Source organism: Myotis yumanensis, unplaced genomic scaffold, assembly GCF_028538775.1.
Source record: "Myotis yumanensis isolate MYYU_CA2020_CCGP unplaced genomic scaffold, mMyoYum1.0.hap1 SCAF_18, whole genome shotgun sequence".
NCBI lineage: Eukaryota > Metazoa > Chordata > Mammalia > Chiroptera > Vespertilionidae > Myotis > Myotis yumanensis.
The window spans coordinates 36,638,050-36,650,316 of NW_027223769.1; the positions used below are offsets into that span (position 1 = coordinate 36,638,050).

The following is a 12,267-nucleotide window of genomic DNA, read 5'->3' on the forward strand; positions in this document are numbered from 1 at the left end:
GCAGTGAGTGAGGCGCTGTCCGCAGGCAGCATCCAGTCAGCAGGGAGGAACATGCAGTGAAGTGAGTGTAGTATGTGCAGCAGTGGCCAGCGCCTTGGGAGTGAGAGCAAGCAGTGTGAGACGACAGTGACAGGAGCGCTATAGGTCCAGCAGGGAGGGTCTCTGATAATGAGCTATCTCATTCTTCTCCATGACCCTGAACTTACACACCAGAAGCCTTGTCCAGATGTCCCTACTGTGAAAATTCGAGTCAGTGTGGGGAGAGGTGAGCAAAGAACGGGAGTACCGGAGAGAGGTCAAGCGGGTGTGTGTTTGCTTTATATTGTTTTTCATATTGAGAAGAAAAAACAAGGACTGATGATGAAAAAGAAAAAAAAGGTGTCCTTGCTGAGTAATAATCATGAATAAGATTCATGTTATGAGTCTCATCTCACTCTTGTCTCATAGAAGTAAAATAACTGTCATTAACTGTAGAGGTTTGACTTCTGAATTCTACACATATACGTTACACACAAATGCACAACAGGGGAATGGAATTATTTGCTTCAAATGTTGTAGCTGGCGCTCACCCACTAGCTGTTCCTTTGGAACATTTGCAGTTTTGTTGTATGAGAACATTTAAAAGTTTAATGCAGGCTCAGAAAAAAAAAAAAAAAAATCACATATCTAGTCAGTACTCTATATATTGATTTAGATCACAATGCCATATTTTATTAACTATAGGAAAGATTTTCTTTCCAATTTTAATATTTCTGAAATTGGCACTTTATAAATCATAACATTTAAAAATTAAGTTCCGACTTATTTTTAGCATCTTAAGAAAGTTGAAACAGAACACACTTAATAATGGATGTAGTCTTAATTTCAGGAAGACGCTTCTGTTTACCCAGTAATTAAATCTGATGAAAGATGACTTATGAATGTTTCTCTAGAAGATTGTGCGTGGAATAAAATGGTGACATGATTTCCGACCAGGGGAATATTTAAAGTTTTCGAAGATGGAGCTGCAGATTTTACAGCTCAGAACTGAGTCCCTCACAGAGCGCGTTTTTTAGGAGCTGCTCAGTAAATTCTTGCTCACTGAGGGAAGTGCAAGTACGCTATATTCCCGTTCTCTTTTCCAAAAACATGTACACTTCTCATTCTTAAAGAAAGCAGAAATGAAGTAAAGTTTGCTTACTTATGTGCTTTTCGTACTTCCCTAGATATTAAGAATTCCAGAACTCTTGTCTCTAGACGTCCATATTGATCTCTGGAAGGAAACTCTTTGTCAGGGGTTTAGAATCTCGTGGCCTTTTTAAAAAAACCTGTTTATTGTTCCTGAAGCAATTCTGAGGGTTCTTATAACTTATTAAAGCTACAATTGCTAAGTTATTTTATTTAAACTAGTCCATGTCTCATCTTTTTTTTTTAACTGGTTCTTATTTCTTTTAGATTTTTGAATAATAAAAATAACTCAGGTACGCTGTAAAAAATTCCAGTAAACAAAATAAAAAGTTTTTTTTTAAATCTCTCAATTTCACAACCTTGAAGATAATCTCTTTTAATATTTTTGTATGTCCTTGCAGAGTTTCCTATATGTATATAGTTTTATAACATGCTTTTTTATTTATCATATTTTGAAGTCATCCCTTGAATCTGAATATACATTCACATCATCATCATTTATAATGGTTGTCATAGTTTTTGAGGGTGAGGATGTACCATGATTGTTTAACAATCTTCTATTGATGAATTTTTAAATCTCTTTAGTTTTTTAAGTATAAAGAGATCCTAAACAAATCTTTGTACAGTTATTCATTTATTTTCTAAAGAAAAATTACTGCAACTAAATCTTTATTTTTAATGCAAGTGTTATTTTAAGTTATTTTTGCTTGAACACCTGAAATTTATAGATCTAATGATTTTAAGTGTGTGTGGTTTTATGTGAAAAGTTACAATGGACTATAAGAAAAATATTACAGCCTTTAACCATTTTTTCCAGGGAGACACTAAACCAAAAAATTGAAATTGCCTATTTAAGGAAATCTTTTAATGTTTAGAAAGTTCCTTTTTGTATAACAGATTTTGAAATCGTTTAATTTTGCTTTGAAGTCTCTTCACACACTTACCTTTTCATGTATCCAGTGTTCTTTGCCAGAAGATGTTTCCCTGGCCCTTGTAGTCATTTATCTAACTGGCAGATTATTTTTAAGAATACTCACCTCTTTATTCGAGGTACAAATTAGTTTCAGATTGTGTGAATATGTGGGGGAAGGATATGTAAATGCAGCTTGCATTTGGTTAATGCTTAAATTAACTGCATGTGTGTAAGGGCCTGCTTCGAAAGTTCCTTTCTATCTTTAGCTGAAATGCATAATTCAGCATAATACGTGAGCTTATATTGATCACAGCTGAAGATATTAACACAAAGGAGTTTGAAAATTGTTTAGTTGAATTGTTCTCTGCACTCTGCTTATTAGTGGTGTGCTTGAAGAACATAATTTTTAAAGAGGGAAATGTTATCTCATTTGAATAAAATGCTGTTTGGTTTAACATGCTTTTTGTCAAAATCCTAACATCAAGGAGGTTATTTTTCAGCTTGTACAGGGTGCTTTGACTTTTCATATTGTAATTCAGCAAGTCTATTTCCTCTTTGAACTATATCGTCTCCCAATAAACAGTTTAAGAAAGGAAAAATATAGTGGATAATTCTACATAAAATTCAACAGGGAGAAAGTTACTGGTATTCCATAATATCTTTTCCCACGAAGTTATTTTCTTACTAATAATGCCATAGTGTTTTAAATATCAGTGAACACATGAGGACATAGTTGTTGAAACAAAAATCAGTAAAAGAAGAAATATTGGGACAAGTTTATTTATGCCTATCAGAATGCCATTCTTAGGGCCCTCGTCTGAAAAAATGAAACAATTAAGAAACTAGAGCTCAGAGATCATCATCCAGATGAGCACCGAGCAGCCCTGTCCTTCCCACGCTGGCTCGCCCTCAGAGGCCCTGGAAGCTCCGCCAGCCACAGAAATAGCCTCCGCACCTTTCCCTTTCCGTCCTCCTGGCTGTATTACCTCCTTTCTGCTACCTGCTCACTCGGTCTAGATGTTGTTTTAGCCTCCTCGACCTAAAATAAAGCATTCCACATCCTACCCTGCTCTCTAAACAAAAAGCAAGTCTGTCTCCTGAGAACTCATAGTTATTATTCATCCTAATTTTTAGTTTAAAGCCAAGCATTTCACCTTCAGATTTTCCAAGTATTGTCCATGTTTTTAAATTTTTTTCATTTTGTTCACTAAATATTAGCAACTTATACTCTAGGACAGTGATGGCGAACCTATGACACGCGTGTCAGAGGTGACACGCAAACTCATTTTTTTGGTTGATTTTTCTTTGTTAAATGGCATTTAAATATATAAAATAAATATCAAAAATATAAGTCTTTGTTTTACTATGGTTGCAAAGATCAAAAAATTTCTATATGTGACACGGCGCCAGAGTTAAGTTAGGGTTTTTCAAAATGCTGACACGCCGAGCTCAAAGGTTCGCCATCACTGTTCTAAGATAACCTTCAACCTTTTATCAATAAGAAAAACTTTATATATTTGATATTAAAAGGCCTCTTCATACCCTGCCTAGAGTCACAGGTTGTTTGTGTGTGTGTGTGTGTGTGTGTGTGTGTGTGTGTGTGATTTTTCAATTTCAAGGAAATATCTGAATTTTTTCCATTTCTTCTTAACTGTGTATTTTACCATTTTTACTTACATGCAGTATTTCTAGCTTGGAAACAGAAAGCATTATAAATGTCAGAAACATATTTCTGTATAAAATGCAGTCAGTGTGCAAATGTACTTATGTAAAGAATTCTTGGCAAATGTGTTGACTTGCCTTTTTTTTTTTTTTAAGGAAAGGAAACAGGAACGTACAACTTGAATTGAGGACTTATGACAAACATAAATCTTTGAGAGCAGGTTGGAATTAGTGGAGACACTTGGGATGACGTGGTTTAGGGTCAGTCCACAGGGAGCCCAGGAGGAGGATGCCTGACCCCCACAGTGAGCGAGACTGACGGGCGCACTTAAGAACATGAGACGAGAGGACACATTTGTTAGCGAGCTACTGTGCCTTTTTATTTTATGTTTAATGCAGGGAGTGAAAAATTAGTCTCTGGATTTACTGTCCTCAGTAGCACTACCCTAAGCCCCTGTTTGTGGGTCATGGCCAATGACTGCCTAGGGGACCATAACGGACCTCCATCCCATAATGATGGCTCTGAGTCCATGTCCTCCTCGTTAACAGCATGAGCTCATAAAGAACACACACGAATTACGACTGACACTCCCCTGCCCTGGTTGGGAATCCACTGCTCCTATCTTAACAGATTAGTTAAAAGGTAGTTGATTAAAATGATGGCTTTAGTTATTGCCAGAGAAATTATCTTGTTTGAATAAAAATGCTTTGTTAAATTAGGAAAAGAAAATTCAAGGAACTCCAAAAACCAAAAGATAATTTTTTTTTTTTGCATGCTTTTCAGGACCCTTACTAAGTAAGTAAAAATCGCAGATTTAGGAACATATTTTCTTAGGTATTTTAGATAGAATGTTCCTTTGAAGTCCCGGAGGCCACAATTTCCTTCTATTAATACTGCGAAGTTACGTCTTACGCTTTTGATAAGCAGTGAGTCATATGGCCGACATCTGAGGGTGTGCGTGCGTCCGGCTCCTGCTGCCTCGCTGGGTGCTAGCGCAATTTCCTCTCTGCCCAGAGCGTCGCTGGACGGAGCTTGCTGTGTCAGTGTAAAACGTGTTCTTCTGCCGCGTTCTCTCATATCTTTCCAATTGTGTTGACTTTCTTTTCAAGACCAAAATGAGAAACTCGTTCAAGAGAACAGAGAGCTGCAGTTACGCCGTCTGGAAGAAAAGCAACAGCTCGATGACCTTAAAAGCCGCATGAAGTTTTACAACCAGGTGAACCCTTTTCTTCCGTCGGATGTAAATCCAGATTCTTCTCTACATGCCTTAGGCGCAGAGAAAGCACGATTCTAGCGAGAAAAGGGATGCAAATATGTTACTTCATTGGTCACGTCGCGATGTCAGGCAGCTCATGCTCCATCCGTGGGGCTGATCTGCGTAGTTGGGATGTCTCCTGTGCTTTCCGTTCGTAGCTCCCTGTGAGTTCTGACTCGCTCTGTCTTCCGCAGGAGAGTGATGTTAACGCTGAGGAGCTGAGTGAAGCCCTGCTGCTCATAAAGGTAACTTTCTGCACCTCCCCATGCGTTTCATGTCCTCGTGGAACTGTCCCGGCAGAGTGCAGGCCCGTCTCTATAACCCTCACGCGTGGAGAGGGAATGATGCAGGACAGGGGTCAGGTGACGTGTAGTGACGGCATGTGCATAGTTCATAAGGACATCAAAATCACGTTAAAATAGACCTTAAAGACGCTGGTCTACAGCACTTTGTCCAACGGTGACAAACATTTTTACACACCTGACGATAAAACTAGTCAACAGTTTTCTCTCCTGAGAGACCTGGGTATACACTGTTTTTACTGTTGTTGTTAATCCTCACCCAGGATATTTTTCCGTGGATCTTTGGGGAGAGGGGAAGGGAGGGGGAGAGACATCGACGGGAGGGAGACACATCGATTGGTTGCCTCCCACACACCCCCGGCCAGGGCTGGGGATCGAGCCTGTAACCGAGGATCATGTGCCCTTGATCAGAATCGAACCCAGGACCCTTCAGTCCACAGGCAGATGCTCTATCCACTGAGCTAAACCGGCTAGGGCTGACACTATTATTTTAAGTAAAATACTGAATCATAAGTGTTACCAGAAGATACTTTCCAGCTCTAGGATATTCTGTTGTTTACAGGAAAACATGAGAAAATGCATTTCTTTCCTTTGAGATCATCACAGTGTAGATTTTAATCAAATGAAGAAACAGAAATCAAAATAAATGTACATGATTTCTTTTTTATGTCATGAAGAAATAAACTGTTTTTCAAATTCTCTATAATTGTTCCAAATGTCTGTCCAAATATATTTCCTATGCCAGGACTACTTTATTCCTGGTGGAAAATGGAAATATATCTGTTTTCAATTAATGATTTTTCCTTGCTATATCTATATTAAATCACATGATTACATTTTAGAAGCTCTTGTTTTCAGTAATAAAACATGTTTTTGTTTTAGGCTCAGAAATCACAAAGAAATGGAGAGCTTTCCTTTTTAGAGAAAGTAGACAATACCAGTCATAAAGATCTAGAACGTTCCATGAGGGAGCTGCAGGCAACTCATGCAGAGACAGTGCAAGAGCTTGAGAAGACCAGGAACATGCTAATCATGCAGCATAAAATCAATAAGGATTACCAGGTAATGGAACACGGCTTGGGAGAGGACGGGTCCTGTCATGTTCTATGCGCGGTTCACCTTCCTAAGCAGTATCACGTGGTGCCTGGTTATAATCTGCGGCCATGTGTTCCCACATGCCTGGAAGTTCTCATAAATATAACTAATTAGAAGAAATTGTTTTAAGACAAGTAAAAAATTTTAAGTCCCTGATTTGATTTGATTTTTTTTATAAATTTTTTTTATTGATTGCAGACAGGAAGGTAGCAGGGAGAGAGATAGAAACATCAATGATGAGAGAGAATCGTTGATCAGCTGCCTCCTGCACGCCCCCTACTGGGGATGGAGCCTGCAATCCGAACATGTGCCCTAATTGGGAATCAAACCGTGACCTCCTGGTTCATAGGTAGATGCTCAACCACTGAGCCACACAGGCCGGGCTAAGACCCTAATTTTAGAGCTCAAGTGGTGGCACTGCACTCGCCCGGACTAGAGTCACCACATTCTGCAAACAAGGTGATTCCCACAGCCCCTTAGACACAGCCGCAGCCACGGAAAAACACCTCTGCCAAACGGGACCGGCTTTTGTTGACCTCACTTCTGGTTTTATGAACAACCCTAAGGGTGAATTGTGAAGCCATAAGCTATTTGAGGCCAGGAAACTGGGCTACAGTTCCTGGCATGTGCAGGATCTAGAAAACGCTTGAATCCTACTTGCTTTAAAAAATGAAGATGGAACTAATCACACATGTTGAAATGTGTTCTTATTTTTTAGATGGAAGTTGAGGCAGTGACCCAGAAGATGGAGAATTTGCAGCAAGATTACGAGCTTAAAGTGGAACAGTATGTCCACCTTCTGGACGTCAGGGCTGCGCGCATCCAGAAACTAGAAGGTAGTGGGCACAGTTCCTTGCTCGCACGGGATGGTTTATAATCGTTGAAATGTCATCCTAAGCAACACTCACAGTTTCTTTCTACCTTTTTTTCAATTTATAACCACAATAATAATTCACCAGAAAGGCAGTTTTTATCTGATTCTTCTCTACTCGGGAATTTGTAGTCATTTTCCACTACTTTTTGAACTCAGTGTTGCTTGCAGGCGAGATTCAGAGTTCTGCATGCAGCATCGCAGACTAAATTTACCGCCTCGTGTCTGATTTCTCCTCTAAGGAAGCTGTGCATCTCAGACAGACAAGCCTGCTTGCTCTTGGTCCGATTCCTCTTGCACAGCCCCATCACCCTGCACTCCATGTGCCTCCTCTCCTCTGACTGCAAGATGCACCCTTCCCTGCTTCGAAATCGAAGTGCAGGCCCGGCCCGGAGCTGCTCCCGCCACTCGCCATTCCTCCGCTGGAAGTGCCCTTGCGGTGGTTTTCAGACTTGACCAAGTGTGAGAACCACAGGGGAACTTGTTTCCCGTGCAGCTTCCTGGGCCCTTCCTCCGGACCGGGGACCCATGACGCTGTATTTTTAAAAATAACTCCAAGCAGCTGGCTGGTATGGCTCAGTGGTTGAGCGTCAACCTGTGAACCAGGAGGTCACGGTTCAATCCCCGGTCAGGACAGGTGCCCAGGTTGCCGGCTCAATCCCCAGTGTGGGGCGTGCAGGAGGCAACCGATCAATGATTCTCTCTCATCATAGATGGTTCTAACTCTTTCTCCCTCTCCCTTCCTCTCTGAAATCAATAAAAAATAGATTTAAAAAATAACAACAACTCCAAGCAATTCAGATGCAGGTGCAAAACTATGCTTTGAAAAAAGACTACCTTGGCACTTACAGCTTTCACTCTCGTGCACTCAGGAACTGTGTCTGGGGATTCTTTTATTTGGTTTCTTCACTCTTAGAGCATTGCACAGTCTCTGTGCCTTCTCTAATCAGAAGTACTTTATCTCTCATGTCCCATGATTACAATGCTTAATTCAATGGTTGATGCCAGCAATAATTTTACACTTAAAAACTACTGAGAATCCCCAAGGCCTTTTGTTGAATGGGTTACTCTTATGATATTTATTATATTAGAAATTAAAAGTGAGAAATGTAAAAAATAGTTGTCATGTTAAAATGATAAACCATTACAAGTTAACATAAATTACAGCACTATTTTAAAATCCTCACTCAAGGATCTGTGTTTATGGATTTTATAGAGTGAGGGAGGGAGGTGGGGAGAGAGAGGAACATCAATCTGAGAGAGAAACCAATCAGTTTTCTCCCGTATGCATATGCATGTTTTTTTTAAAAAGCAGTATTTTCTATACCAAAAAATAGTGAGAAGAGTGACATTGCTTTAATTTTTTAATTGTTGAACATTTTTGCAAATCTTTTTAGTGTCTGGCTTAATAGAAAACATATGTTATATCTGCTTCTGCATTGAATCTGTTATGATATCACATAGCATGTAGGTTCTGGAAAATTTCATTATACACTTGTGAGAGAATTAGAATGAAAAAAGCAAATAACATCTTCGTACTATTTCTTAAATACTTCTGATCTCACAAACCTTCAAAACAGTTTCAGGGTTCCCAGACCCCACTTTGAGAACCACTGCTCTAAGTAGAAGGGCTCCATAAATATCTTTATCCAACTGGGCAGGGTTTTCCAGAAGTCACAGAGCAGTGTGTACCGTTTATCTCAAGCAGTGCTCGATAGAATTTGCTTAATGGCATTTTCACAAATAACAAGGCAGTCACAGAGTTTGAGATTTTGATCAGTAGATTTTATGTGTTCCCTGAATTCATTGATTCAGTCCATAAACATGGTCAGGCTTCATGCATCCTACGCAAAGTGCTAGGCAGTGCGAGTACAGCTAGGGAAACAGCTCCGGCGCCCCCCACAGGAGTGCACAGGATGTGAACAAGTAAGCGGACTGGTTCTGGGCAGAGTGTGGCGCTGGGAGAAGGCAGAAGGTACCCGGAGCAGCTGAGGAAAGACTGCCCAGGGACCCCTGCAGATTCAGGGGAGACTCCGCACTCGGGAGTGGTTGCTGACAGAGCTCCCCGCTAAGTAAAAGCATGGGAGGTTCAGGGGGGAGGCGAGGCAGGTGGAAGGGGGTGTGGGAAGCATGCTGGTCACTCGGGAGACTGTGTGGAGCCACCGACTAGGAACCCCAAATCAGGAACCATGAGGGCCCTGGTGGGGACCTTACGCACCTGAAGAACCCTGGGGGGTTTTGAAGTCGGGGTAAGACACCAGACCTGCCCTGTGGGGATGGCTGTGGGGATGGGGGAGGGCGAGTCAGGTGTGAAGGAAGCCAGGGGTTCGTGCTGACCTGGGCAGTAAGCACTGGGCTGTAATGAGGCAGCCTCGGTGGAGAGAGGGGATGGGCAGGTTCGATCAAGCCCTAGGAAGCGGCGGCGACCACGACCCCACCAGAAACGAGAACGTGCTGCCGTAGGCAACGTGGTGAGTGCTGACACCACCACCCGAGATGCAAGAGCAGAAATAACTGGGAGAGGATTTGAGACATTCTGTTCCATACACTGGGCTTGCTGTGCCTCGGGGATGTCTGGGTAGAGGGCTCTGGAGTTCAGGAAAGGAACCTGAATGAAAAAATAGAAACCGGAGCCTATTGATAGTAGCAGAAATCCCAAAAGGGGGGTGAGCTTACCCAGGGGAAGACCTAGACCAGCGGTTCTCAACCTGTGGGTCGTGACCCCTTTGGGGATCGAATGATCCTTTCACAGGGATCGCCTAAGACCATCGGAAAACACATATATAATTACATATTGTTTTTGTGATGAATCACTATGCTTTCATTATGTTCAATTTGTAACAATGAAAATACATCCTGCATATCAGATATTTACATGACGATTCATCACAGTAGCAACATTACAGTTATGAAGTAGCAACGAAAATAATTTTATGGTTGGGGGTCACCACAACATGAGGAGCTGTATTAAAGGATCACGGTATTAGGAAGGTTGAGAACCGCTGACCTAGACGAAGAGGAGGATAAAACAGAACCCCAGCAAGCTAGCAGAAGGGGAAACCCTAAAAGAGAGAGGAGAGAGGCAGGAAGAGAATAGGGTGATGCTACCATGGAAGCCCTGGTGGGCGGAGCCTACAGAAGAGGGCGTGGCCATCTGCGTCAATCACGCAAAGAAACCAAGTCGTGCCTGACCACAGTCCTCGCTCTGGCAGTGAGCTGGTTACCGGTGACTTCTCCAGTAGTTTCCCAAGAAAAGTGAGCAGCTGCTGCTTGCGGAGGGTGAGCAGTGTTAGAGGAGGAGGGGAGACAGTGTAAATCACTCTTTCTAGACATGTGGATGTGACATGGGGAGGGGATGTGCATCTAGAAAAAAACGGTATCTCTTTTAGAGAAGTGTAGTTGACATAACATTAAACCACATCACTTCAAGGAGACCATTTGGTGAGTTTTGGCCTATGTATACACCTGTGAAACCATCACCAAAATTAAGGTAACAAACATATGCATCACCCCCTCAAATACAGAAGAAAAGTACAGACAGGATGGGGCAAAAGGAGGTTTATAGTTGTTTGAATGGAAAACTAATACAATAATTAATACATTATAATACAAGAATAAACTGTTTCGAGTGCTCACAGCTACAAACCTACCTTTGCCCCACCTGTATTTTATAGACTGAAGGGCAGGAGCCCGTGGGAGGAGAAGCTGGCTCCGTAGGAGAGAAGGCCCAGAGCACAGGCCGGGGAGCAGTGCACCCCAAGTGTTTCCCTCGGGTGTTTGTTCAGAGGCCTTGCCCTTCCTCCTCCCCATGGGATAGCCTGTGTTACAGCTTAGGCTGTAATTTCGTTGTTTAATAAATGATGTCAAAACAAGAGATGAATTTCTGCATAATATAATATTATTTACAGAAAAACAGGGTAGTCCTAGAATTTAAGATGGAGGCTGGTCCCCCCACTCAGACTTCCTACCACTTCAAAAGCCACTCTGTCTTCGTATGTCCGTGTTTGAGCTCTCTAAACCGCGTGTCTTCTCTTGCAGCCCAGTTAAAGGATATTGCCTATGGCACCAAGCAGTACAGATTTAAACCAGAGATCCTGCCCGATGACTCTGTGGATGAATTTGATGACACCATCCACTTAGAACGGGGTGAGAACCTATTTGAAATCCACATCCACAAAGTCGCCTTTTCTCCGGAAGTGGCGCAGGCGTCCGGGGACAAAGAGCCCCTCACCTTCTGTACCTACGCCTTCTACGACTTCGAGCTTCAGACAACGCCCATCGTGCGGGGCCTCCGCCCGGAGTACAACTTCACCTCTCAGTACCTCGTCCACGTTAACGACTTATTTTTGCACTATATTCACAAGAACACGGTCACCCTTGAGGTCCACCAGGCGTACAGCACCGATTACGAAACAATCGCAGCATGTCAGTTGAGATTCCATGAAATTCTGGAAAAAAGCGGTCGGATATTTGGCACAGCAACTTTGGTTGGTAAGCACAGTATTATCTACTCCACCGGTTTTTGAGCACCCATCTTGGACCAGTCCCTCTGGTAAGAGTGTATCCATGGAGCCACAGCCCTTGCCCTCAGCAAACAGTGTGGCGGAGGAACAGGCTGGCGGACAGACAGACAGCTCTGCCGCAGCGGTTGGTGCCTGATGAGGACGTGTCCTCCTCCCGGGAGCCCTAGGGGAGACCTTTCCCAGGAAGAGAGCTGGAGAGCTGAACCAATGCTGGGGTGTGCCCGCCCGGCAAAGCCATACAAGGGCCTGTTACACACGGTGCGTGCTCGGCACCGCACGGCTTTTCCCCTGTACCTGAGACCGGGCCGAGTGGGGAGGTGCCAAAGATTCCTTCAAGCTGCATTACAACGTGGAGTTCCTATTTATAATTTTGAGGTTTCATATTGTATCTGTCAGTCTGCATAGAGCACAACTTGTTCAAAAAGTACTACAGCATCAAAAGGTCTGTGGGGTGTTTGGTTCCATTTTTTCTATTTCA

At 42.4% G+C, this 12,267-nt stretch overlaps 1 protein-coding gene across 5 annotated transcripts in view; it reads left to right on the plus strand.

Moving 5' to 3' along the window:
- Positions 1 to 12,267, plus strand: part of RPGRIP1L (RPGRIP1 like) — a 75,855-nt gene that overhangs the window by 32,716 nt on the left and 30,872 nt on the right. For all 5 annotated transcript variants that reach the window (XM_070398982.1, XM_070398985.1, XM_070398983.1 and 2 more), the window contains 5 exons: positions 4,853 to 4,959; positions 5,193 to 5,243; positions 6,183 to 6,362; positions 7,114 to 7,231; positions 11,305 to 11,757. In XM_070398982.1, coding sequence (XP_070255083.1) covers positions 4,853 to 4,959; positions 5,193 to 5,243; positions 6,183 to 6,362; positions 7,114 to 7,231; positions 11,305 to 11,757 — 909 coding nt within the window. The remainder of the gene's footprint in view (positions 1 to 4,852; positions 4,960 to 5,192; positions 5,244 to 6,182; positions 6,363 to 7,113; positions 7,232 to 11,304; positions 11,758 to 12,267) is intronic.